Below are 24948 nucleotides of genomic sequence, written 5' to 3' on the forward strand. Positions count from 1 at the left end.
AACTTTCCAGAAAATGCATAATAACACGGTCGGGTACATTTTTTGCATTTGGCAGAGAAAATGTTAAACGGCGGTCGAAACGATCACATGTTTGCACTTTCCGCGAATGCGTTTCGTAAACATTACGTTCGATGTACAAAAACTATGTAAGTAATAAGTCGCGAGATCGAGAGTTCTCTTAGCGGTGGGGCGGTGAAACAATTCCACGAGAAACGATACAGGTGTCGGTGAAAAAAGCACTTTAATCGCTACGACGAGTCGAAATGTACGAAGCGAAACGCGCAGTGTCCGCGCGTAAACAGGAAAGGCTGCACCCCAGCTTCGAACGACCTTGTCCCGAGGGTGGAAGTGGTTGGAGAGGACGCCGGGCCCCTCTCTCCGTGGTGAAAATGGTAGGGAAGGGAGACCTTGACTCCCCAGTGGCACGGGAATTTCAAACGATCACCTAAGTTCCACAAGTCCCCACCTTGGCTGCCTCTCGGCCGAACCCCACTAGCATAACCAATACTTAAACCGCGGTTCCGCTGCGGCGCGGACTATTCACACAGCATCGACCGTTGGACCCGTCATTCCGTGGATGTGTCTTCGCGAGAACGCGTGCAACACGCTGGCACATTAACGTTAACACTACCTCACACGTGCCACCGTGAACGCGTGACCCCCACGCACGCACACACGTCCACACGTGCACCCGACACGCGCGCGATAACTTGTGATAGTGCTCGCCTCACCCCCGCCGTGGAGGACCCCTGCGCGTGTGATCGAGGTGTGTCGTTCCAAGGGGTGGATCGCTGTGACCGCTAGATAAAAGCTTTTCCCAGGGAATCCAGGTGCTAGTGAATTAAGAAGGGAGCAGACCCAGCGGATTTCGAAAGCACGACGAACTCCTCTCGAAGAGAGGTCCGACACGAGGTGGCCCTTCAGTGCAATCGACCTGGTTCTCAGAAGATCTGGTTCCTCCTCGATTAATTGCGAGTCGCGCGATATCGAGGTCGACACACGCGGTGGAGATTCGGGTGAAGTGAAGTGGCCAGGAGTTTACTTTCGAACGCGACATTGTTTTCGTCGGTAACCAGGTAAGACACAGAGGCTGATGGTTAAGTAGGTTCAGGGATGGTTAGCGCTAGAGATTGCAATTTAGAGTTGTGGAAAGTAAAAAAGGAAAGAATAATAGTATAAGTATAAGTGATTAAAAAGAACGAATCGATCAGTTCTGGGAAAAAAATTCTCTACCAGTGCTACGAAGATTCCTGCTAAGTGCTCCAGAATTCGAAAATGATGAGATGCGTTACTGTAGCCGAGAGGAAAATGAGGGCGGGAAAGTACGATTTTTGCATCCATGGCTCCATGACATTGCGCGCCAAGCGCGATTAAAGCTACGCTCCTCTCTTCGTCGAGGGTTAGTGAAATGAACGCAACCGGTTTATGCTAACCATCCGAAGCGCCATTACAGATTATTTCCTGTGATTCGTTTGTTCTCTATTTATAGTTGACGATTTTCTCGTTACGTTGGGTAAAAATAAGTTTTCCCATTACAAAATGTAGGACGTCAAGAGTGATTGAATTACTTGTAATTTGTTACTATTGAATTCTCCCGATATGATTGTTTCACTGTTTGTCAGTGTATCCATCTCACGATCGAATGATTAATAGCCTCGCTATCGTAGACATCACTCAGAGGGAATTGTATAGCTCGCGTAGTACTTCTTCAATCGTCGTCTGATCAGTGAAGGACGTATTCTACTCGTGGCAGTATTTCCACTGTGGCAAGTAGAATATATCCCTACCCGATCAGACATCGCTTTAGGGCCGCGTTACGTGTTATTTAAACATCAATGCTTTATCCACTGATTAATAGTATTAATATCAACAACAAATCCATCCAGCAGTCACTATTAATAAACAGAATACAACGATAAATTGAAACAACCACAGAATCGAATAAAGAAAATGGGACAAGACGATAATGTTATGACTTAAAATAGAAAGTTGAGAAACAAGTGCGTAAGAAATAAAATAAAAATTATTTGCACTTTCTAGAATTACAATTTTCACGTCTCTTTCACCTCGCAGAATGAAAGTTCGAAATCCTTTTTTGTATTAGTCAGACGACGATCAAGAGCGCATCGATTCGGAACTTTCGAAATGCATCGCGGTACGTTTGCAACGAGTTCGTGTACAGCGTCAGATTTTGGTTCGCGTTTCACTTTTACGAATGACGCGCCCGTAGAAACTGGCCGGTTATAAATCCGTTGACCATCAAGCGACGGAAACGCTTTGCTAATCCTGCACGCAACTGAAATACGCCTTCGGTGACCGGTACGTGCCCTTACGAAAGTGTTTCGTTTTTCTTTGCGGCGGCCACCAAATAGAAACATCGATTTCTCCCCAGGGGGTAGTAGTAGTAGTGATTCTTTGGGAATTAATTGCAACGGAACTTGCACGAAATACCCGTATTACGCAGTTAATCTGACGATAAACAAATCCGTAAATTGGATTACGATTGCAGCCAGCTGATAGATAAAAAGTAGGCTAATCTAAAATCTAAACTGATAATCTCGACGGGAATGTTTTAGAAAAGAAATTGTAAACAGTTAAACAACCTGTACTAATGAGTAAATGGCAACCAATTATACCGCATGATATTGCGAAATCTCGTGCATCGAGGATGATATAGAGCAAACGGACCTAACGATGTCGATGTTTGCCTGTTTCCGTATAACTATGCACCTTTATAAGAAGGGGATTCCATACTAAATACATTTTTGGAAATTTGATAAATATCAAAGTTTGATAGAATCGTCGACATAAATATCCATTTTTTGGTATAATTTCTGAACACAAGCATTTGCAATTCGCATTGAATCGATAAATAAAAAATTGATAAATTAAAAACTTTCGTGACCGTTGACCTACTAAGAGCCCGTAATCGATCAAAAAACGTTCGACCCGACAAGTGTGTCACGCGCATCTTGACAGGCTGCTCGAGAGAGAATGCCGCAGGAAAGAACGTGCGACCCATTTCACCGTGTCGAACTTACAGAAACAAATTGACTTGTATCTCGAACACAATGCTTTTAACAGTGCCAGTGATTACATTAAAGAGAAATTGCTTGCAAGCAAGATACCTGCTACACGGTTAACCGAAGACTCCGAGAGGAAGATGTCGTTTTAGCAGTATTTTTAAACGTAGCGACATGAGTTCCTACGGATTAACGCTACGGAAACTCTCCGGGCTACCTGTTATCATCAATAATTAACGTTCTGCTGTAATTATCTTCGTCCACTGATCAGTGAGTCTCGATAGAAAACTGGAATACAGTAGAAATGCGTCAAGAGTTCCATAAAGTTCGATCTCGTGACTTCGATGTACTCCTTATCTTCGTGCGTGAAATTTCGATTTCAGTGAAGACATGGCACAGAAGATTATCTTCACCCTCGACAACTGATTCCAACAGAATCCGATATCTGAGTCGATTTCCAAACGTATATTTCGATTCCAACGGAGTATTTATACAGTCAATTACATAAATATTCGTATCCTCTATGTTTATTGAAGGAATCTGTCTAAATTAAATGGTAGGTTTGATGTTTCCAAATGAATCTTTCATTATATATATATATATATACAAGTCTAAAGTTTATCCATGTACATATTTACAACGAAACATTTATTTGAAAACGTCGAAGCTGTTATTTAATTTAGACAAACTTCTTTAATAGACATAGAAGGTACGAATATTTATGAGGCCGGCTCTATGCATCCTCTATTTTCAAGACTTGCTAATATAGTTCATATTGCGAATAATGTTCAAAGCGATTGGAAACTTAAGTGTTGAATGTTATAGATTTTTCTCAAGGTGTAGGTTGAGACTGGAACGTCTATCACTATAAAAAAATAGTGATCCTCAGCTTGTTGCAACTCATCGAAGAGTTTCATCGGAACTGTCACGCGACCGAGAAATCGTTTGCCTTTGCCCTGCATGGTCAACTACCTGGTTCCGTAACTCGTCGGGTTGCACAACCCCCTTCGGACGAAACACGTAGTCGACATTCGGTACAAGGTCGCTGGACCATTATAAGGCGAAATACCTCGCGTGTTCTGCTCGCAAATATCCAGCCAGGACGGTCGTTAGACTGTCGCTTGGAAACGCTAGAAACGAGATCTACTTCGTCCTTTCCCCGAGGACATATTACAGGCGTCGCAAACGGAAATCGTAAGCTGCGTTAGTACGGGTGCCCTTGATTTTGTTCTTTAAATGTAGTCACTTTTGTGACACGTACCCCCACGTAGGACTCACTGGGGTGCAATGCGTCACAGGTTACCTCGCGTCGGTTCTCGATTAAATCCGACTACTTCGTTCAAGGAGCATACTCTCACACGATAGAAAAAGCGAACGTAGTGAATTGTTAACGAGAGAACTTGCACGGATCTATCTGTTCGTGAATATTCGAGATCAACGTCTAAGTACGGAAACAACCAGGCTGGAAAATTCTTCATGCAATTACGTTTGAACACAAGAAAGTTAAACGGTGACCATGCTTGGAAAACATTTTTACGGTGACTTCGTTGATTGTTTCCCAGTATCGACCGAACGACGAAGTCGGCGATAATGAAAATATACGCATAGAATGTGGCGCAGGAAAAGAACGTTGCTTTGCGTGGTCGCTTTCTTTGCAGAGATTAATTAATGACGGTATTACTCGCGATGATCAGTCATCAGTTATGGAAGCCAAAAACGGAAAACAAAGTACACAAACCTGTTTCGACGCGGTGCGTAAAACCATTGGTTTGTAAAATACGGTGTCAAGTAAACGGTCAATATCAGACATTGTAAACACACGGTACAGTTTGAGCAGATATTACGTAACGCAATTGCCGACATTCCGCAACCCATGTGTTCCGCTGTGTAAATAAACACCAAGGTTACAAAAATATTCAGACAATTGCGCAAGCAATACCTGTTGCTGAATGATCTTCGCCCAGAATACTTCCAAATAAAACCAAATAACTGCTATTACTATGTCGTTCAAGCGAAGGAAAGAATATCATCTTGAAGAATCAAGCATTTATAAAAGTCTGAACACGTAACAAAATATAGTTATTTCTACGGTTGATGTTTTATAACCGACAAAACCTATCCACGTGCTCGGCTATATTATTTGAACGAAGTCGGCAGCTATCATAAGTACTTGGAAGGAAGTTTCACCTATTACACGAAAATCTGAAGAAAATTTGAAATCTTCACAAGTGATAAGGAAATATCGAGTAATATGTGCGTCGGAATTAATTTTCGTTACTAGGCTTATCAAAGTCGTTCTAGTAACGTGCGTTATAAACGGATGATTAATGCCTTAAGCGACAAGCAACGTCATTGAAATAACGCGGAACGTTTCTTAAAGCACTCTACACAAACAGTCTTTAGTCTAATAGTTCTTACATCGTGTTAATAACGATTTTTGAATGATAGGAGAGAGGTTGGTTGCCGACTTTCTTGAAGACTGCGCGGTATGCTTTCTTGGATGGTATTCGAGTAAGAATGCGTTTTATACGGGACCTAGAAAACGTGTCAGGTGATGCTCAGCTAGACTTGCCACGGTAATCGAGGACACTGTGAAACCAATACCGTTCCCTCCAACCGGAAATCTTGAGATGAAAGTGAGAAGAAACGAGCTGGTGCCGTTGCGTATCAACGAAGTACCACCAAGAGTCTTCTGTTTTGACTTCGCGCGGTCCCGTTAAATTCCTCGGACGCGTTCGTTTTTGACCAGATGAAAGAAAGTTATGGGCTCTTGAATAAATTTCAATGGAGCTCGCGCTAATAGCTTTGAGCTCCATAGCAACCGAGCCTCACATTTCGCGATTAAAACTTACTTTCAATTTATACTCCATTATACGACTGCAATAAACGTTCTGTCGTAGAATTTTTCTGAAGTCGAACACCGCTTAAATTCCGAAGGGTTAAATACAGAGACATATACCCCATCCTTGAATGGTTAATTATTACTTCATGTTAGCTATCGTGCAACATAACTGTACCAACTCGACATTCCACTCTGAACGTAAATTGCGGTAAGTGCGTTAACGTGCTCCTGAGTTCTATCGTTTGCAGACATTACCTAATCCTCGTAATCCAGTATGGAGAGACCAGTTTGAAGGACAGTTAACGAATAAAATAATCAATGGTATACTTGCTCAGCTTATCGTACAGTGATTGATTTTTCATGACACCTAGCAATAGTTGTATACCGAAAGGTATTAGAAATTTTTATTTTCTCTGGTCGACGACTCATCGTGGTTGCGTTTCGTCGATGGACCAAGCCGAGCTCGCTGTTGCTCATTATCACCCTTCGTGAATCCCATTAACATTCTTCGTCGGAGACCACGTGTGAGATTCAATTTGAAATAAAAAGTAGTCGTTCTTAAGAACGGACATCCAACTTTCCTCTATTATACGAAATCGAGAGGACCCAATTCAATTTCATACAATCGGGAATTATTGTATCTCCTCGGGTTTTGTGAAATAAACTGTACTGAAACTCTTCGATGCGTGTGCACTCGAAAAAAGTTAAAAGCGTGAATGACAAGCATTTAAAATCGCTGTAAAACAACGTTCCATCGAATCACGCGATGTTATTAAATAAATATGAAACTCAGAAAAAAAGTTTATCGACACGTGAATGACGAACAAAATGGAAGAAATACTGAAAGGAAATTGCTCATGCAGAAATAACAGTTTATTTGTGACGCAAAGGCTTCGAACGAGGAAACTCTACTGAGACAGGCATGCTCGGGACGTTCTGCTGATACGCCGGAAAACGTTGATTAAGAGAAGTTAATTACTATGAATCGGCGTATAACTTACCGATGGACTGAGTAGGTTGAGATTAGTCTATCGAGGGTATATGAAATTCTACATGAAGCCTATTTGTGTAAGACATGTGTTAAGTTCCCCATTCACCAACCGCGGATCAGAAAGCGTGCAGATCAAATTGGCCTAAAGAAGTGTTTTAATAACGTATTGAAATGTAGAACACGAGCAATGTCGATGGTATCGACACCATTGATGAAATTTGATTATCCTATTATTCGTTAGTTTTAATCATTTAATAACTGTACATGACACTAAAAGGACGGAAGCGTACAACTACGATGTTGTTCGGTGAGATAAAAATTAGTTTGGGAAAAGACGAACGCACAAAGCTCGACTGAAAAACTACTCCAGCGACCTACGTGTTCGCCGAATGAGGAAGGTGATCGTAATTTTCTCCCAGTCAACTAGAAACCTGGGCTGGGACTTGATGAAATCCGAAAGTGACAAATGAGGAAGTAGGTGGCCAGTTGTGAAAGAAATGGGCCAGAAACGGTCCAAAGAACCACGCGTTTTACGGACTTCAATGACCATAACTCGCAGACGGAGTCTCGCAGAAATTTCACGCAAAACTATTTACACGCTTATAAATATGCAACGGCTGAATTTCACGGACAGAACACGAGGTTAAGGTTGATGAAAAAACAAGAGAGAAATTCAATGGAACCGGAACACGGTGAACGCAAGAAAGAGGCATAATGCGAATGTCAATAATTATTCGCAACAATCTGCCTAACGCCTGTCCGTAGAAAGTGCCTGTCTCTATTTGCTCGGTCATGGTAATTCGCCGTTTAACATGCTGTCTACTATGCTAAATTTGTAGACTTATTGGGTCGCGAATTGACGGATGATATTGATATCGAAGGATTTCGATAATGTCACTGTCAAAGGACGTGCAGAGAACGTGTCGATGTTGCTGACATCGAAGAACAGATCTGATTCGATGCTAGTCTTTCAGTTATACTTTACCATTTGAATTGAAATTTAAAATTTGCCTTATCTCTTCGTTTCATCCATCTATAAATTTTCATATAGTATTGGACCTGTTCGTAAACTCTTGTAAAGTGGAACTATTAGGCTCTACTTTTGTTACGAGGCACCGACAGCATTCAAGGTGTTGGTGAGTTTTACTGTTGGCGATTTTCCTAGCGATAGGAGGAAAAGCTAATCACTTCGATGAGTTAACGTTGGAGAGCAAGGCTCTCCTATCTAAGTTGTTCGACCTCTCATTTTAACGAACTCGAAGGAGAATTGGAGCAATGCTAACATTCAGTGGCTATGGTTAACGATAATCGGGCCGCTATCTTGTTAGGAATAAGATTTATAGAGTAGTTACGAATTGGAGTAGACCAATTGGAAATAAATGAAAGGGGTCGGAAAATAGGAGCGAATGATTGAAACTGTAATGGTCTTCTATCTTATTCGATTAATCACTACGTACCACATTTAATATACGATTAAGTCATTAATGTTAGTTTTATTAGGGACGCTAACTCGAAGAAAGTAGTTCATATTCCAAGTCCAGGAAACCGTAAAAGGAATTAGAAAAAAATCTGATTTATGCTGAGAATGTTATTGAAATGAATCAACGTGAAACAGAGATTTATTACCCCCTGCTGTTATTCGCAGCGTTGGCCAGTTGGTCACTTTATCAATTGTATGAAAAATCACTATAGGACAAAAGAGTTTCTTAATTTCATTTCCAATAAGTTTAATTTGAGAATCGCTGCAGTGGCTTTTCCATGTCAACAAACGCAAAGTATCAAACTCATCGATCCGAAGTAGATTCAGACGTCTGACCAGTCCTATTGTTTTTTCGCGGGTACTTTTTTCAGAACAGGTTCTCCTGCACTTAATAAGTGTACTTGGCCTACGATTTTCCGTAAACCGTGGCAGTGAATCAGAAAGTAACAGAAAAAAAAAGCGGTAGAACCACGTGTAAGGACCGACAGAGGGAAGCGGTAGAATCGGAAGAACGGAGCAAATATGGACCGTGGAAGAAAACGTGCGAGCTACACCGTAACCGAGAACGGGACAAGGCGGAGGAGACGCGATACAGCATGATCGGCATCCAACCGTTGACCCACTTACCCACTAAACACCGAGCGAATGTGTTTAAACGATACCTACCAGTCCTGCCACTCGTGCAAACCATCCTTCCTCGTCAACGGCAAATCATCGTCGCATCTGTCCGTACCATTATCGCTGTACACGTATGCATTCTCTCCCATTGAAGTAGCTCTCGCATCAACGCCACCGATTTACCTTTCTCTCTTTTCCCTTGGTCTCTCTTTTTCGTGACGTCGCGGCGCTCAGGAGCTTCCATCCGCGTGTATTTCACGGCCTCTTCGCGGTAATCGGAACTTTCTCTGTAACGAGTACCGTTCGACAGCCTCGGGCGGTGCATCTCGATAAATCGACGCCGCGTACCACCGGATACTATCCACGGTACGAGAGCCTAAGATAATATGTGCATAGTTGAGTGGGTGGCCGAGCCTCGAACTTTACGAACGTATAATCTGTCTTGGTTTGTTTGTAAATACAGAATAAATGGGTCAATCCCTCGATGCCTTGGGTCGAGACCCAGATACATGTTTAAGATACGGATGCCTGATGGGCCATCCCTTAAACCTTTGCACTCCTATGTCGAATGTAACTCGACATTTCTTCGTGTCCAAATCAATAGTGAAGGAAATTGTTTCAAGAAATATCATACATTTGAAAATTACAAAATACAACAGAAGTGAGAATAAAACTGGTATTTAAGCGAACTTTTTTCTCCCATTGTTTATTTAAATTGCCTAAAAGCGTTGGGAGCTGCTGATAACAAAATTGAAATAAAATTCGGAGTGTAAAGGGTTAACAATGAATATTTATATATTGAGATACTGGTGTTCGAGGAATGAAAAGTACCAAGTGATAAATACCGATACTCTAACCGATCGTGTCGCTCATTTGTAAATATTTCTAGCAGAACATGTTTTTGTAGGAAGCTTTACACTCGCTCTCTCTAGCTTATCTAGACCATCCTCTGTTAACCCCTTGACACTCCCACGCCATCTCCTTTCCAACACTTCCAACACCTTCCACGGAAAACCTTCTCGTTCGGAACCTCCCCCTAGCAGTTAACAAGGCAGTCGACGGAGAACATTACGAATATATACGTAAGAACGGTCGTTAAAAGCGACAACGGTGAAACCAAGAAAGGGAAAAGGAGGATGCAACGACATTGAGCAACTGACTTGGAAGCAGCTGCGTATGACCGTTACTCCAGTTTTTCGCGACTCGAAACCACGATTTCGTTATGTTAAATAGCCTATCAGACCGCGTTGGCCTTAGAGAACATTCGACGCACGGGCACGGACGGCGGTGTACCAGGTTCTGGTCTACTTACCGCGAACTGCACGCAGTGGCTAACGAAATTCAAGATTGCGCTTTCGTGTGCGATACATTGCGGAGTAATAATCAATGGACCGCGCTCAAGGCGGTGTTGGGCAAAGTGTAAACCGTGATTGTAATTACGTGACTAAATGAAGGGGTGAAAGCCAATGCGACGTGAGCCATCTTTTTTTACTTCTCATCTAACTAGCGAAATTTCAAGTTTCGTGTCATCTTAAAATACCCAAGCAAGGTTAAACTGCCTACTCGAATGGTTCTATCAACAATTTTCTGACGCAAGCGAATGAATCGCGACTGAAACGCCGGGACCAAATTTGAAGGCAAGAGAGAACGAGTGTAAATATTCGCGTTATCTCGATTAGCTGGCGCCGTTGCGCGATACTTGGGCAGCGAAAGTCGAAATACAGCGCGCGTTTTGTGATTTCCAATTAGTTTCACGAGTTTCTTGTAATATCTCCGATTAACAGTTGAATCGTTGCAGGTATTCCGTTTCCGCGCGTGTTCAATTACAATACGTATAAGAAGTTGCTATTATACGTGACACTTTAAATGACACTTGGGTACACGCAATTCATTAATAATGTTGCTACGTAGGCTCCGAGCACAGACGTAGTAACGTCCGATGATACGAACGCGTTAAAACCGGTTGTTAGGTGTCGCTTACTATTGAAAGAGAGAAAAGTGTGGAAAATTGTCTGCATGCAATCTCGCACGTCTGCCAGACGACACGACGAAATTGTTCTTACGGGCAAGATTACTAATTACTGGTTCGATTTTCACATGGTCGCTTTACTTTCGATAACGGAGACTTTACAAAATAAGAAAAAAAAATGTTTGAGAAGATTGGTGTTGAGTGAATTTTTACTTCTTAAAACTATCGACTGTTTCGAGTTCCATCTTTTTTATTGAGAAATATTGAGAAATATCAGCCTGTAGAAATTTTGAAAAATTTTTGGTTGATTTCGTAAGGTGTCGAATAAGATATAGCGATATAAGATGGAGCGATGTATAAGATAGCTGCGAATGGTTGCTAATTACTTAGACTTGCACGACCTAGTTTGCACCTCGAAATCGAGTAGGTCCTCTTTCCAAACGTTCGTATGCGATCTTTGATGCAATCCTTAGAATATTAAGGCGCATGACTTTTAGATGATACTATATTACCGCAAACGAAAAGGTTAAACGCCACTGTTTTAACGAGTTGTTAGGCGACGTTGCGTCAACGAAAAATCGAACATTTCAAACGCGCGCCTATAACTTAGCAACAATTGCGAAACGTAACTTGCGAAATGCGGCACCGGTCGCGGGGAAATGGGAAAGGGGTGCGGGATTTTTCATATGAGTTGCTTAACTTAGAGGTTCAAGACTCCTACGGACACGGTCAATACTAACACCTAGCGAACCGGTCTCGCATTAACACGGCCTAAATAATCCAGACGTACTGTGTTCGAAACATATTCCAGCGCAAATCGATTCGAAACGATTTGACGAAATATCAATTTTTCACGTACAAAAAATACTGTTCAGTTTTTATTTTTATTCGATTACAGATGAATCGAATAATTATTCTTAAATATTCTTCCGCGCATCTCATTGTCAATTCGTAACTGGTGAACTCTGACACAAGAAATCGAATGATAAAAACGATAATTGAAACCAGCGATGACGAAAGGTGACAAGAAGTCGCACGTGATCATCTTCGTTCCCGTTCCACTCCATCGGTGTAACCTCGTTTCGGTGAAAAGCATCGTCGTAAACCAATCGCGGCGAGTAAAATTGAAAAGAGTTGAAAATGTTATATCTCCAGAGAAGGCCTGACTAGTCGCTGCCGGCGATCATTAAAAAGAAAAAAGCAAATGGAGAATCAGAACTCCGCTACGCACTCTTGGAGAGAAAGACTCGAGCGACGATCATCGACCATTTAAAAGAATTTATTTATTCAACGATCACACTTTTCTATAAATAGAAATCAATTGCGACATAAATCTAGAGAAAATATTAGCAGACGTCTATGAATAAATACGCTCCGGACTAAAATAACATACGTTGCATAATTATCATTTTAAGTAGATAAAAAAAAAAATTGAAGATACCGTAAACTCAGTACCTCCTACGTAAACTAACCCAAAATAATTGGTCTGTTCACTGTTCATTTCCACCCTCGTGTACTGGTGATTCCAGTTGCCGATTAATCGCGGCTATCGGCGACATAAACGCAACGGGGACGAGAGAAGGTCGTTTTGTCCGATTAACGTGAACAAGTGAAAACGACGCGACACAATAACGTTCCTCGAGGATTGCGTCGAACGCGAACTTCCTGACCCGTCGCGTACAGCTTCCAGCGTTTCGCGCGACTCGATCGCCGATAAACTTTGTTCTCTTCGGACGTATGCGTATGCGCGAACGTGCCCCGAGAGACAAAGTAGCTCCGCAGACTTCCCTGACTCGAATTCTACTAGAACGGAGAGCCCGTAAATCATGGGAGATCGTTTTAATGCGTCCAGTCGGTCTCTCTTAATGCGGATTGCATCGTGCTTCGAAGATAATTCCCAACGCATCGATATTAAGAAACCGAAAAGAGTTGTGGGGAATCTCCCTGACTCGAATCCAATTGAGAAATAAATACAGTGGGCACGAAAGATATTTGGACGAGTATTGTAAACAAAGGTTCACGTAGAGGGCTCGAGAGAAACTTTCTTAGTCTAAGAAGCAAGTTTAACGAAATTAATCAAACTTTTTCGAAATATGGAAAACCTCACGAAGCTTCTTTCTGTTCTATCGCCATCATCTGTTTCTGTCCTACGCTTTCGTTCCAGTTCGCGTAGTACAGAATCTGTCGTCGAAATCGCGAGGGACGCGATCGATCGAACATTTCCGGTGCACGGTATAAAGATCTCCAAGAGAAAGAAAAGAATCTCTATGTCTTTCTCCCTCTCGTTTGCAGAAATGGCATCTGCAGCGGCGGAGTTGGTTGCCGAAAGGGAACCAGAGCCGAGGATCGAGATGACGGACATGAACAGAACGTTCGTGGGCGCCCAGGGATTGGTGCGAATGGCCTTGGATCAGTACACGGAAATCCTCACGACGGTTTCCGATCCAAGGGTCAGCGACTGGCCTCTGATGGACTCGCCCATACCAACCTTCCTCATCGTGCTCCTCTACTTGTACGTAGTGACGTTATTCGGGCCGCGTGTCATGTCCAATAGGAAGCCCTTCAAGCTAAGGGGAACGTTGGTCGCTTACAATGCGTTCCAGGTGGTCTTCTCGTTGGGAATGCTATACGAGGTAAGCGTCTACAGTGTAACGAACCATCTACCGACGATGGTAACTTTTTTCAGTGCAAGCGTAGCCCCTACTTACTTCTGACATCAGGTATCCTTCCTCCCCCCGTTATATATTTTTCTTTAGCAATTCTTAGCCAACAAGTACCAGTAGTAGAAACGCCAAGCTTTAAAATAATATGTAACACGGCAGATAATTATGACGCAACCCAATAGATAAGAGAAATGGCAGTATGTAGAACTAAATTATAGGATACAGACGTCGCAGCGTCTCGCGCAACGCGATTATAAATCGCAAGTAATAATCGTGCCCGTGACATCAGCCTCGGCGCAACAAGTACATCTCCAGCTTAACCGTGAAACGTCGACCAGACGATTAAGAGCAATTACGAGCTTTTCATCAGAAGGAAGGAGAGGTAGTAGCCTCTAACCAGAGAAGAAAAGGAGCCTCTGTCGACCGTTTCACTCGTCACAAGGTCTCGAGAACGTTTCAAAACATCAGGGACGACTTTCTCTAAATCACGGAGATTAAGAGGTTTGATGCTAGTAGCGATGTGCTCGCGTGCCAAGAGGTTCACGAGAGATCGATGCACCGACGGGATCCAAAGTTCATGGTTCCCATGCCTCTCTCCGCGGAGGATCGTAAACGTTAGTAGGTCGCTAGACGAAAATGTCAACCAACGAGAAAGAAAAATTTCCACGGCGTGAAAATAGTCCCGCGTGGAACACGATGATTTTCGAACGTTCGATGCGCAATAGGCGAAGGTAGACGAAGAAGCTATCGGACAAATTTTGATTGTACCACGAACGAGGATTTACCTTGGATCGAGGGGAATTCCAATGGTGGCCACTTTAATGAAACCAATCAAAGTTTTATTTATTTTGTGAATAAATGAACGATGAACCTTCACTGGTACGCTATTCGCCATCTCGGTCGAAGAAAATTTGAATTCAATAATCTAGACGCGTGATACGCGTCCAGTGGACCGTGATGAATCCCGTGGGCGTAGCGTTGCGATAGACGTTGAGTATTCGGTAACTTAATCAACTGGAACCACGTATCCGAATACCGAGTCACCTTGGTCGATTCTTGGAGCACCTAATGCCTCGAAAGCGCTGTTTCCAGAAATTTCGGATACGAATACAGAAACATGAAAAAACTGAGATTCCTAGCAACGAGAATCCAGCTACACAACTCTTGGGCAATTTCATCCCAAGAAAAATAAATTTGGCTCTTGCCCCGATCGAATCGATGACTTTCTATCTTGTCCCTCAATCTTTTTTTCTCAATCTTTCCAATCTTTACAAATCCACCTGTTTAATGTCGAGCACCTGTCAAAGTCCGTGAAACGACGTCCTTCGCTATAAATTCGAGAGGAAAGAGAAACTGTTGGACCCCGAAATATCTGGTGAACGACCGAGATGTTACTTGAAGGTCTCCAAGGACACTTGAGTCATTCTCTAAGTCCGATCACCTTGAACCACTATTCGGTGTGTTCGAGCGGACTTTGCTCCCTGTCTGTCGGATTCAAACGTGGTAGGTTGTGAAACGCGCGACATTCCGTTTCGAAATAGACACTTGGCCCTATCACCTTGCCTAAAATTAACGATTCGATGCCTTCGAGCGATTCTTTGATAACTCGTTTGATTACGTTACCGTGCGTCCTTGTGACCGCGATTGACGTCTGCAGACCTGGCGCACAACATTGATATAAATAGACTCTTTCGAAAACATCTTTACATTGTAGTACTGTTATTTTTCACGAACTTTACTATATTTTATATAATTTGATAGAAGTATTGTCACTCATGGAACGCATTCTGCAAAACACCGCTCGGCAAAGAGAAATCAGAGTCATGTGGCTTCGATCAGGAGTGTTCCTCTCCAAAAACACGACCAAAAAGAAGTCGTTGCGACAGCGTACCCTCGAACGAATAGTGCTACGATTATTCCAGTTATTCGAACGAGACAATTCAAAATTCCGAACATCACTGCCCGCGAATTTCGCATCTTTCCATCGTGATTGCGAATAGGACGAACAACAGGGGGTGAGAAATCGCGCCACACGGTTGCAGAAAGAAAAGAGAAGCTATGCAAGGACTAGACTCTCGAGGCTTTCGAGACAGTTGCCCAATCGATTTGTACATACACTCGCGCAGCTCGCGGTTCGTTAAAGGCGAAGCATCCTGTTTTCGACTTTCCATGAACCGTCCGTTTGCAATTTGCGCGGCTAGAGAGCAACGTGTGCTCGTTTGGGTTTCAGACTGAGGAGCAGCTTATGTCCTAGCACGAGCTAACGGGGAACATCGCTCAACGTTTTTATAAAACGGTGAAAGGTACTTTTTTTAGCGGCTGATATTCGTGTCCAGGGGGTGAAAACTGTGGACAACACAACTTTGAGGATGCTTCTCACTCCTGAAAAATTCTTATCTGATCGATGTTCATTCTAAGTCTGACATAGTCCCAAGAATCACTCGTTAGATCTCAGTAGTTTGGTATCTACACACTTACAGATGATCAAGTCTCGACAGACATCACCTCCACAGACCAGTTTCCTTGTCATCTGCGTTCAATATACTATGGAAAGTAATATTCTCATTTTCGACCTAGATAATCCAAACGAGGGTATCGTCGGGTTCATCACCCAGCGAGATCATCGATTCATCGAGGACAAATGATGGATTATTTTCTAGCCAAGACATAGTAGGTCGCAAAAGTTAGCAAACATAATGGGAAGTACAATTGTTATGGAAGTTTTATTTGATTTCACCTGCTCAGGTCGCGTTACTTCACCAGCGCCAAATGGTTTTGCGTTACGGATGAACTACTTTACTTGCACGCAGTGTTTCAAAATTTTCCGACTTGCAGAGAATATAAATATTTCGGCCTCGTTTTGTTTGTATTCTCTTCGGGAATAATTCGACGAGGCGTAACTTTTTCCACGGCACTTCTTTTTAAGTTAAAATGAAGAATTCAACGTGAACTGAATCAAAATGAGACAAAAACGTTTACAATGTACATATATTTATACGTATGCTTCCGTCAGACTACATTATTCCTAAATTATGCTAACAACGGACACTTTACAGGAAACTGACTCAGCAATGGTGTCGATTTCTGTCCAATAAATTTTTGTTACCCATCTACGCGCAATCGTTGTTTCGAATAATAAAACAAGCAACTCGATCCTTTACTGTTTAAATAATAATAATAATAATAATAATAATAATAATAATAGTTTATGTTGTAGATGAATTCACAAAGACACAAGTCATCGTTACGTAATCTGTCATTACGTAACGAGAAACATTATAACTGTTTCCTCATTATAACTTTAAAAGAAAACTGATTACGTCTAGAATCGCTGTATCGATGTCACGTTAATAGGTTAATACGTCAATGAAATACATTGAGGGTGTCGATGACTGGATTAGTGGCGAAAATACGTCCACTTACCTTGCACTGAAGGAAGATACCTCGTCGAATAAATAAATATACGAGAAACCAAAAGTTAAAACGTTCTCGCGAGATCCGGAATCAGCACATTGATCGTGAACTCCTGTTTCACAGCACCTGATGTCTGGTTGGCTGTTGGATTATAGCTACAAGTGTCAACCGGTCGACTACTCCCACAACCCTTCCGCGCTGCGAATGGCGAAACTGTGTTGGTGGTACTTCATCAGCAAATTCACGGAATTCGCCGACACGGTACGTATTACAATTGGTTACATATGCATGGTTCTTTTCGCAGTCCGAACGGAATGAAATTGAAACGGATTGGTCGAAGAGCAGAGGTGAGCGAGCAAATCATTAATTCTCCTACGAAATTTCAGATATTCTTCGTTCTGCGCAAAAAGGACAGCCAGGTGACGTTCTTGCACCTGTACCACCACTCTCTGACACCCTTGGAGACGTGGATCTGCGTGAAATTCATCGCTGGAGGCCATGGCACTCTGGGAAACCTGATAAACAACGCGGTGCACGTGATAATGTACGCGTACTACATGGTGTCCGCGATGGGACCCGAGTACCAGAAATATATATGGTGGAAAAAACACCTCACCACTGTGCAACTGGTAGGTAGCTCGATTCGCGAACACTGGGAGCACACCCCATAATATTTTCTTTTCTCTCAACGTTCATCTTCTATTCGCAGCTGGCCACTTAGTTGAATGGTTGAATTCGAAGGTATTAGTGGACTTTTGTGATATGTTAATTAATTGGTAAGTACTATTCAACGCTTCGTAGTATGTTAAATAGCACAGAAGAATCGTTGAACAGTACTAACATTTTCGACCCAACCAGATGAATTCGTGCAATCGTCTAGATTCTGTTTTTAACCGAGTTCTGTTCGCCGAGACAAGAAATTGTCTGCAACTGAAAAACGACTTCCGGACGCGAGAAACAACACAGAGTTTCATGAACGTCAAGTGCGAAGAAACATTCTAGGCTTTTATCATTTCGTTTGCATCTTTTTGCTCTATAAATTCCGTTGGCGTTACTAACGAAACATGCAACCAATGACCATCCATTACAGGCGTCGCTCGTGCACGTAATTCTATCGCTTAAGTATAGTATAATACTTTATTACTCAACGTTAAACCATATTCCCACCTGGCGACCGTGTGCTGGGTTCATATCAGATACGATATCGCGGTTGAAGACAATGCACTCTAAAATTATGCAAATGTTTGCGAGGTAAATTATCAATTTAATGACAGAATAAATCTGTTACAAGCCTGCGTTTGTGCCTCTCGTGACCGCACCTAAGCGAAGTGATTGTTCGTTAATGCTACACTAGCAAATTCAAAGAAACAAAATTTGTTTAAAAATGAACGCGTTATCCAAAGAGTACTAAGAACTCCTGACGATCGACGATCCTCTGTACCAAGCGGTCGACATTCTGCCACTCTTCAGGCGCATCGTTGAGATTGTTGACTCGAGTCAAAATATTTAAGTCACATTTCCATCCAATATTACGCGACTTACATAATGCTTACATTGCATAACAAAAATATGCAACTTTGTCTTCCTGTATGCATTCTTCGTTAATTACCTCGATACACTTCGCACGTTTGACTTTTATAATTACCCGTGAATAAACATAAGGCCAAGGTGTACGGACGTGTCGGAAAATGAATCTGTTTGCGTGGAAGGAAAGAGAATAATTACCAGTACATTTCATCGAAACGTGACGTTTAAATTTCACATTATCGTTTCGAGACCTGATTAGATTGGCTCTCGCGACTTTTTGAGGACGGAGCCTTCCGAAAGGAGCGCTTGGAAAGGGATCGAAGGAAAGTTGCCGAGTCCAGGTTCCCTGGCCAGTGACCAACAGAGACGCGCGAAGGGAAGAAAAGAAAGGCGCCCGAATGCCACGAAAATAAATTCCTAATCATCGAAACCAGAACTCGCCGGTGTGTGTTTTTGTGCACATGACCGCGGCGAATGATCTCGCAATCGGCGTCCACCGAGCACCAAACAGTGTTCCATGCGAGATTCGCGATACCTTCTTCTTGCGCAAGGCTCATCGCGGATAATGTGATCGCCGCATCGACAAACGTGAGAGGATGCGCGCGGCATCGAGAAGAGATTCGTTCAACCGCGCAGTTCAATTCAAATTTAAATCTACCGTCCGAACGACGAAGAGAACTTTTTTCTAAAAATGATCACCCAAATATTGCCCATTCCTGGATGCATCGGGCGCTCTCGAAACGCAACGTTTCGGCCGGATAAGTTCCAAGCGAGCGCGAGATTGCAGCAATCGACAACGGGCGAAGGAAAACGGGCGATCAAGATCTATCCAATAGACCGCGTGCCGCTCACCAATAACGAAACAAATAGCCGTTCGCCGTCGTCATTGTGTGCTAATCGCGCTGCAACCTAAAACTGGTCGTACGACGCAGTAACGCGGGTCAAAATCAAGGATGGGCAACATTCTTGTTTAGAATAAAAGATAACGAACACACGCTAGCGTTCTATACTTTAGTATAGACTCCGATCGGTGTTGAAAACACGATGTCGATGTCATTAAAACCAGAGAACTCCCTCGAGTGCCTCTCCGGTAGCTCGTGGAAGACCTAATCGATGCAAGCGCAACGTACAGCTTGGCAAAGGAGTAACCATTATTCGTTGCACCTTTACGAGGAACATTTCCAATGCATTAAAGAAATTGCGTATATCTTTCCACTCGCGAGACCCTGAGATTCCTAGACCAACAGAATTTCGAATCGTTCGATGTCATTAAGTCTGTTGCACCTGCCAAGCCATTTATGAATTCTTAAATATGACTTTCGAGCCAATTGGAACTTCTGCTCGACGAAACTGCTGGAAAACTTGCAACAGAGGCTATTAACGGACTACTGTTCGGCGCTATAGGACGCCTGACTCTCGCTTATGACCGACAAAGTAGCACATTAGTGCGCCGATGTTGATACGTCCACAGTAATTGCTCTAGCTATAAAATCGCGTCGTATATTATTATCTTTGATACGAACACTCGCGATGGACGAAGATCTCGAACGTGAAATTGCATTAAAATACATTGAGCTTTGTAGACCTGAAGGGATGAGCCTATGTCAAGCTCGTTCCAGGGCAAGACCAAGCTCCAAGAAAATTGCAAAACCCGGCGAGGGTCCCTAGGACTCCTACCACGAGGTAGATCTACTGTGCCCAGTGCACCGTATTTCCAAGGATTCTGAGCCATCGGTGGCCACCCGAGCAAATCTCTGGACAAAATTTCACGCTGACCGACGTGGTAGGGGTGAGGGAAAGTGAAAAATACAAGGTTGGGCAATTGCAGGCTGACTTGCTTTGGCCGGACTAGGCCGACTATGACGCGGTGGCGCAACAATTTGGCATTCCGATATGCCGTATAGCACCGTGTGCCACCACCACACCATCGCCATCGTCGTCGCTGAACTACCAGGAACCGGCTGCATGCCTGTAGCCTCACCTATGTGTTCGCCTATCTTGATTTATCCCGCGACACCATCATCGGCAAGAATCTCTCAAAGGACGAATGATACTGTTCTTTCCTGGAATACCAGCAGACGTTATCTCCTTCCTCCATCGAGATGCGCTTTACGCGCGTCAGAGGATGTTCCGCAATCGCTCGTAGTTGCGATTACCAGAGAGCTGGTAAGATCAGTCCCGAAGCAGAGAAGAAAGGTATCGACTCTGTTCGAGCACCATAAGCAAGGATAACTGGATGAGCGTTTATTCGATACCTAAAATCCTGAAGATGTTGAAATCAGTCTCAACACTCTCTCGCCAACAGGACACTCACACCCCATCCAGTGCAGTCGAAAACTTGAACTGCTCAAATCCTTTTACTCGATGCGAGCAACTGGATTCATTATCGGTCACCTTATACCGTAAGCCAGGAAATTATACGTCGCATAACGGCGCAATGAAATTTCCACGGGTTAATGGATCGATAGGCTGCGTTGCGACAGATCGATTGCCAGAATCTATCCGATCAAGCGCGGGCACATAATATGCGAAATGTTCCCGATTGCCTTTGCAACATCACCGCGATCGCTTACAGGTTGTAGTCCATTGACTCGTAGGTACCGTGCACCACGTCCGTGTGTGTATCTTCGTGACACGATTCAGCTTGCAACACCTTGCACTTCTAATGCAGCGAGAAAGACACGTGACCGTGCAATTGCCATATGCTGTTCGCTTAATTACAACAAAAAAACATCTAAACACTTGAAAATTGCCACCTTCGACTGTGTCTAATTTTCACGTATTTAATATTCGTTTCGTTTGAATGTACATTTATTGCCTAACAATACGTAAATTGTCACGTTGCACGGCTTCATCTTTCTTCTGGAAGATATAAAGCTAAGAAAGCATTTTTTTCCAGCCAATTGAACATGAATCGAATATTTTTATTTACACACGAAGAGAATTTTCTTGGTGGAGGAAACTACGATTAATTGGGTCACCATGCCCATGCTTGCTTTTATGAGTTAGACAGTCGAACGTTGGATTTCTCTTAAAATGTACAGATCGCGTATAAGAGTTAACGAAGTTTAATGAGGATGAACACGTGATTTGTCTGCTAATCATCTTAAAACATATGATTAAATCTATTAGCGTGTTGCGGTCCGCCAATGATGGCATGCGAGGCATGCTTAACATTTTAATGTAATCGTGATCTAAATTACACATACTACGATGAACTTTGTACGATATGAATCTCGGAAATTTATGGTGTACTCTCTCGCAACGTTACTTCATACATGGAACACGGGAAAAATCAAATAGTAAAAGTGCACTTGAAATGAGGTCGAATACGCTTCCACTATGTTAATCTAATTAACGCCTCACACGGCATCTTTATCGGATTATTATTCTCAATATCAAATGAAAACCATTCGATAAATTTTGTTTTAAAACTGTAAAAGTCGACTCACCATCATAGCGCGACGCCTCGACTCAACGAATTCTCGTTCCATTTGCAGGTCCAGTTCTTCCTCGTGTTCGTACACAGCACCCAGGCCCTGATATTCGATTGCGGCTACCCAAAACTGGTGGCGGGGCTTCTCCTGCTTCATTCGTCGATCTTCTTCGTACTGTTCTCCGATTTCTACCGACAAGCGTACAGGAAGGCCAGGACGAAGACGGAGCTGAAGGGAGAATAAAAGAAGGGACATGAACGCGCGCACTTTCCACGAATATCTCTCAAACACAAATTCCAACCGCCCGCCTCCCGACTCCGCGTACGATCGAACGATCGTGGATCAGTTTACGCAAACAATAGGAACAGAAAGAAACGCTTCACCTTGTGCGTTTACAACGTCTATCCGATTTCATAGGCGACGATTCGTCGAACGACTAGGAAATCACCCGTTGATCAGGGAACAATTTGTCGATATCGGATAACGGTTACACAATGTCGGCTGATTAGCTTAATTTACCGACTATATCGCGCGGAACTAGTCATCGAACGTTTCGAGACAACTTTACCGGATGCTGATTCGCGAACTCGATCGTCTGGACGATCGATCACGGTCGTTCCATCGAGGGTGGAGCTTACTGATTTCCTTCCGTATGGAAGAGATTATCGCATGTTATCCCTCGTATCCTCCGCAGGGCATCTCAGGTCTCGCGAACAGCTCGGACCAGGGCTTCCGAAGCACTTCTTAATCCCTTCAAAAGGGGCGACCAGACCGTTAAGCCGCGAAAAATGTATTTACATGGCAGCTATGGTTCCAACCATAATTCTTATTCAAAAACGCTTTCAACAACATTAGAAACTCCGATGCGTCTCAACGTGTATCTCACTTTAACAAAGTCACTTCTTCAGGGATCGGTTCGCTGGAGAAAGTGCATCGGAAACCCAGAATCGACGTAGCTTCGTGCGATCGATTCGGTCCTTGGTGTCGTTAATTTAATGATCCTTATTTTCTTTTTCTACTTTAGGTGTTACGCGTCGGCAAATCTCTAATCAAGGGTATTGTAAATATAGGAGTAGAGTTAGCACCCCGCGGGACACCGTTCTCGCGGATTTATTTAAATCTGTGCGCGATTTGAACCGATCGCGCAACTCACGGTACGCGTGCGTCAAGGCGCAAGTTTCGCAAGTGGCGGAAAAACAAAGTTAAAATTAAGTAAAAATTTGCGTAGAGAACGCAACGCGTTGCAAATGTCTCTTCCCTGTACAGATGAGCTAACTTTTATCACCTGTGAAATCGAAGCGTTTATACTTTTCATTTTCAACACGTAAATCAAGCAGTGCTATTCTGTACACTCTTTATGGTCCAGAATAGAATATTCTTCGCAAATATCAACGATTAGAGTTTATGCATGGAAGCCGTACTGCGACGAGACTGTTCCAACGCGTTGCATTCAAGCTGGGAGCAGAAACTTGATGTCAAAGATGGGCAAATTTTTATTCAAATAACAGATGACGATTTATTCGCGAACGTTGAAACTCAATGATTTTGTATTCGCGACTATCTACGCGTCGCTAGATCACCACGTGATTTCGAGTGTTTGTAGTAAACTCGCAAAGGATAAGTTGTAAGCGGATGTGTTTACACTTTAAACCTAGGAACGGTGGGAATAGAAGTATCGCGTGGCTGCTGGCTGAGAACGGTATCAATCTCCACCGCGATATAGGTATCACCTGTACAACAGTGGCACGCATACCTCTGCGCACACGACATGCATCTAGAGGTGTGCTAAAACTGATAGCCCAAACTTCTCGTATGCACAGTACAGGGAGAACCAATTATATTATAATTGATTGCAATTAAATAACCCACTCGTGATCGCTTAGGGCGATGGTCATGGTCAGCCGTTAAAACACTACTGTTCGAAGACACGTAGCACTCTATTCTGCCAAACATACTTGAGGCCACCAGTTTTAGCACACCCAATACGTGTAATTCCTCTCACTAGCGCGTAGGCTGCTGAACCGATGGATCTATGGGAGCGTGTACTTAACGTTTCTTACGAAATCTGGCTATTAAATCGGATTTCGTAGCCGAGGTTCGCCAACCGTACCGCGAAAGCTCTTGCGAAAGAATATCGCGTCGATGATGTTGCTCCAGATGCGACCAAGTGCCGCAGTGCGGTAAACGCTAGGTTCGCGTCGACGAGGAACGACACGGGTCGCCCAACAGCGATAAAGAGCCTACTGTCTGGCCTGCACGAGACAAGGGTGTCGACACGTACCCTTGCGCTCCGTTCATGAACGAACCAGGGGGTAGAATGACGCGTTGCTCGTCAGGCATCCTCGGGGCCACGCACGCGTCCGAGGGGGTTGAACGACACTCACTCGGTTCACAGAGAAGGCGGTGAAACTACGAAACGGTAACGGAACGATCCCTCACCGGACATGTGCAAAGCTCTCCCACGTAGCCAGCCGGAGTACGGACATTCTCTACATTATCGATTCTCTCGATTCACCCCCTCGAAGGGTGTGGACGGAGACGGTCGTTCCGCTGGTACCGGGAGAGAGATACGACAAGGCTGTGTTGGATAATGATTACTACATGATTATTCTTTAAATTGATCAGTAATCACGAACTATGTTTAAGTATCTGGCCATTGGGTACTGGAACGTTTTCGAATCACTACGAGTGCTAAAATTCTTATTTTAACGCGACGCCTCTGTTACCACAACGTATCCTTTCGGTGTGTTTAATTATTTATTAACCGTTATTCATGATTACTGGTTACACGGTAATTATAAACACGAATTACATATCGGCCAACACTGTAACGATACCGATAACTTTCGTACGGATTCATCGTCAAGTCTCAGCCTAAGATTGTAATTTATTGAGCGTGCGTTACGCATGCATGCGACAAAACTGTTTGTACATATGTAATTCTTTTCTTTTTGTAATGACAAATAAATTTTATTAAGTTACTC

General features: G+C 43.2%; 2 protein-coding genes across 3 annotated transcripts in view; one reads left to right on the forward strand and one right to left on the reverse strand.

The window, feature by feature from the left end:
• Positions 1–22120, reverse strand: part of LOC128872423 (elongation of very long chain fatty acids protein AAEL008004) — a 46648-nt gene extending 24528 nt beyond the window's left edge. Inside the window, exon 1 of one of the 2 annotated variants that reach the window (XM_054115085.1) lies at positions 21980–22120. The gene's annotated coding sequence lies outside the window, so the exon portion shown is untranslated. Of the gene's footprint in view, positions 1–17009; positions 17034–21979 lie in introns of those variants that run through there. The other variant, XM_054115086.1, reaches the window with a different exon arrangement.
• LOC128872424 (elongation of very long chain fatty acids protein AAEL008004-like) lies at positions 516–24945 on the forward strand. Its single transcript, XM_054115087.1, has 5 exons — positions 516–1076; positions 13216–13556; positions 17124–17261; positions 17387–17629; positions 22028–24945. Exons 2-5 carry the CDS (start codon positions 13218–13220, stop codon positions 22205–22207), a joined length of 900 nt encoding a protein of 299 aa, XP_053971062.1. The 5' UTR covers positions 516–1076; positions 13216–13217; the 3' UTR covers positions 22208–24945.
• Positions 24946–24948: the final 3 nt, after the last annotated feature.

Source organism: Hylaeus volcanicus, chromosome 2 (genome assembly GCF_026283585.1).
Source record: "Hylaeus volcanicus isolate JK05 chromosome 2, UHH_iyHylVolc1.0_haploid, whole genome shotgun sequence".
Lineage (NCBI taxonomy): Eukaryota > Metazoa > Arthropoda > Insecta > Hymenoptera > Colletidae > Hylaeus > Hylaeus volcanicus.

Excerpts from the sequence above, each read along its gene's own strand:
- LOC128872424 (XM_054115087.1), top strand. The coding sequence starts at position 13,218 with ATGGCATCTGCAGCGGCGGAGTTGGTTGCCGAAAGGGAACCAGAGCCG. Across the intron at positions 13,557-17,123 it reads CGTTGGGAATGCTATACGAG|CACCTGATGTCTGGTTGGCT; the intron begins GTAAGCGTCTAC and ends CCTGTTTCACAG. Across the intron at positions 17,262-17,386 it reads TCACGGAATTCGCCGACACG|ATATTCTTCGTTCTGCGCAA; the intron begins GTACGTATTACA and ends ACGAAATTTCAG.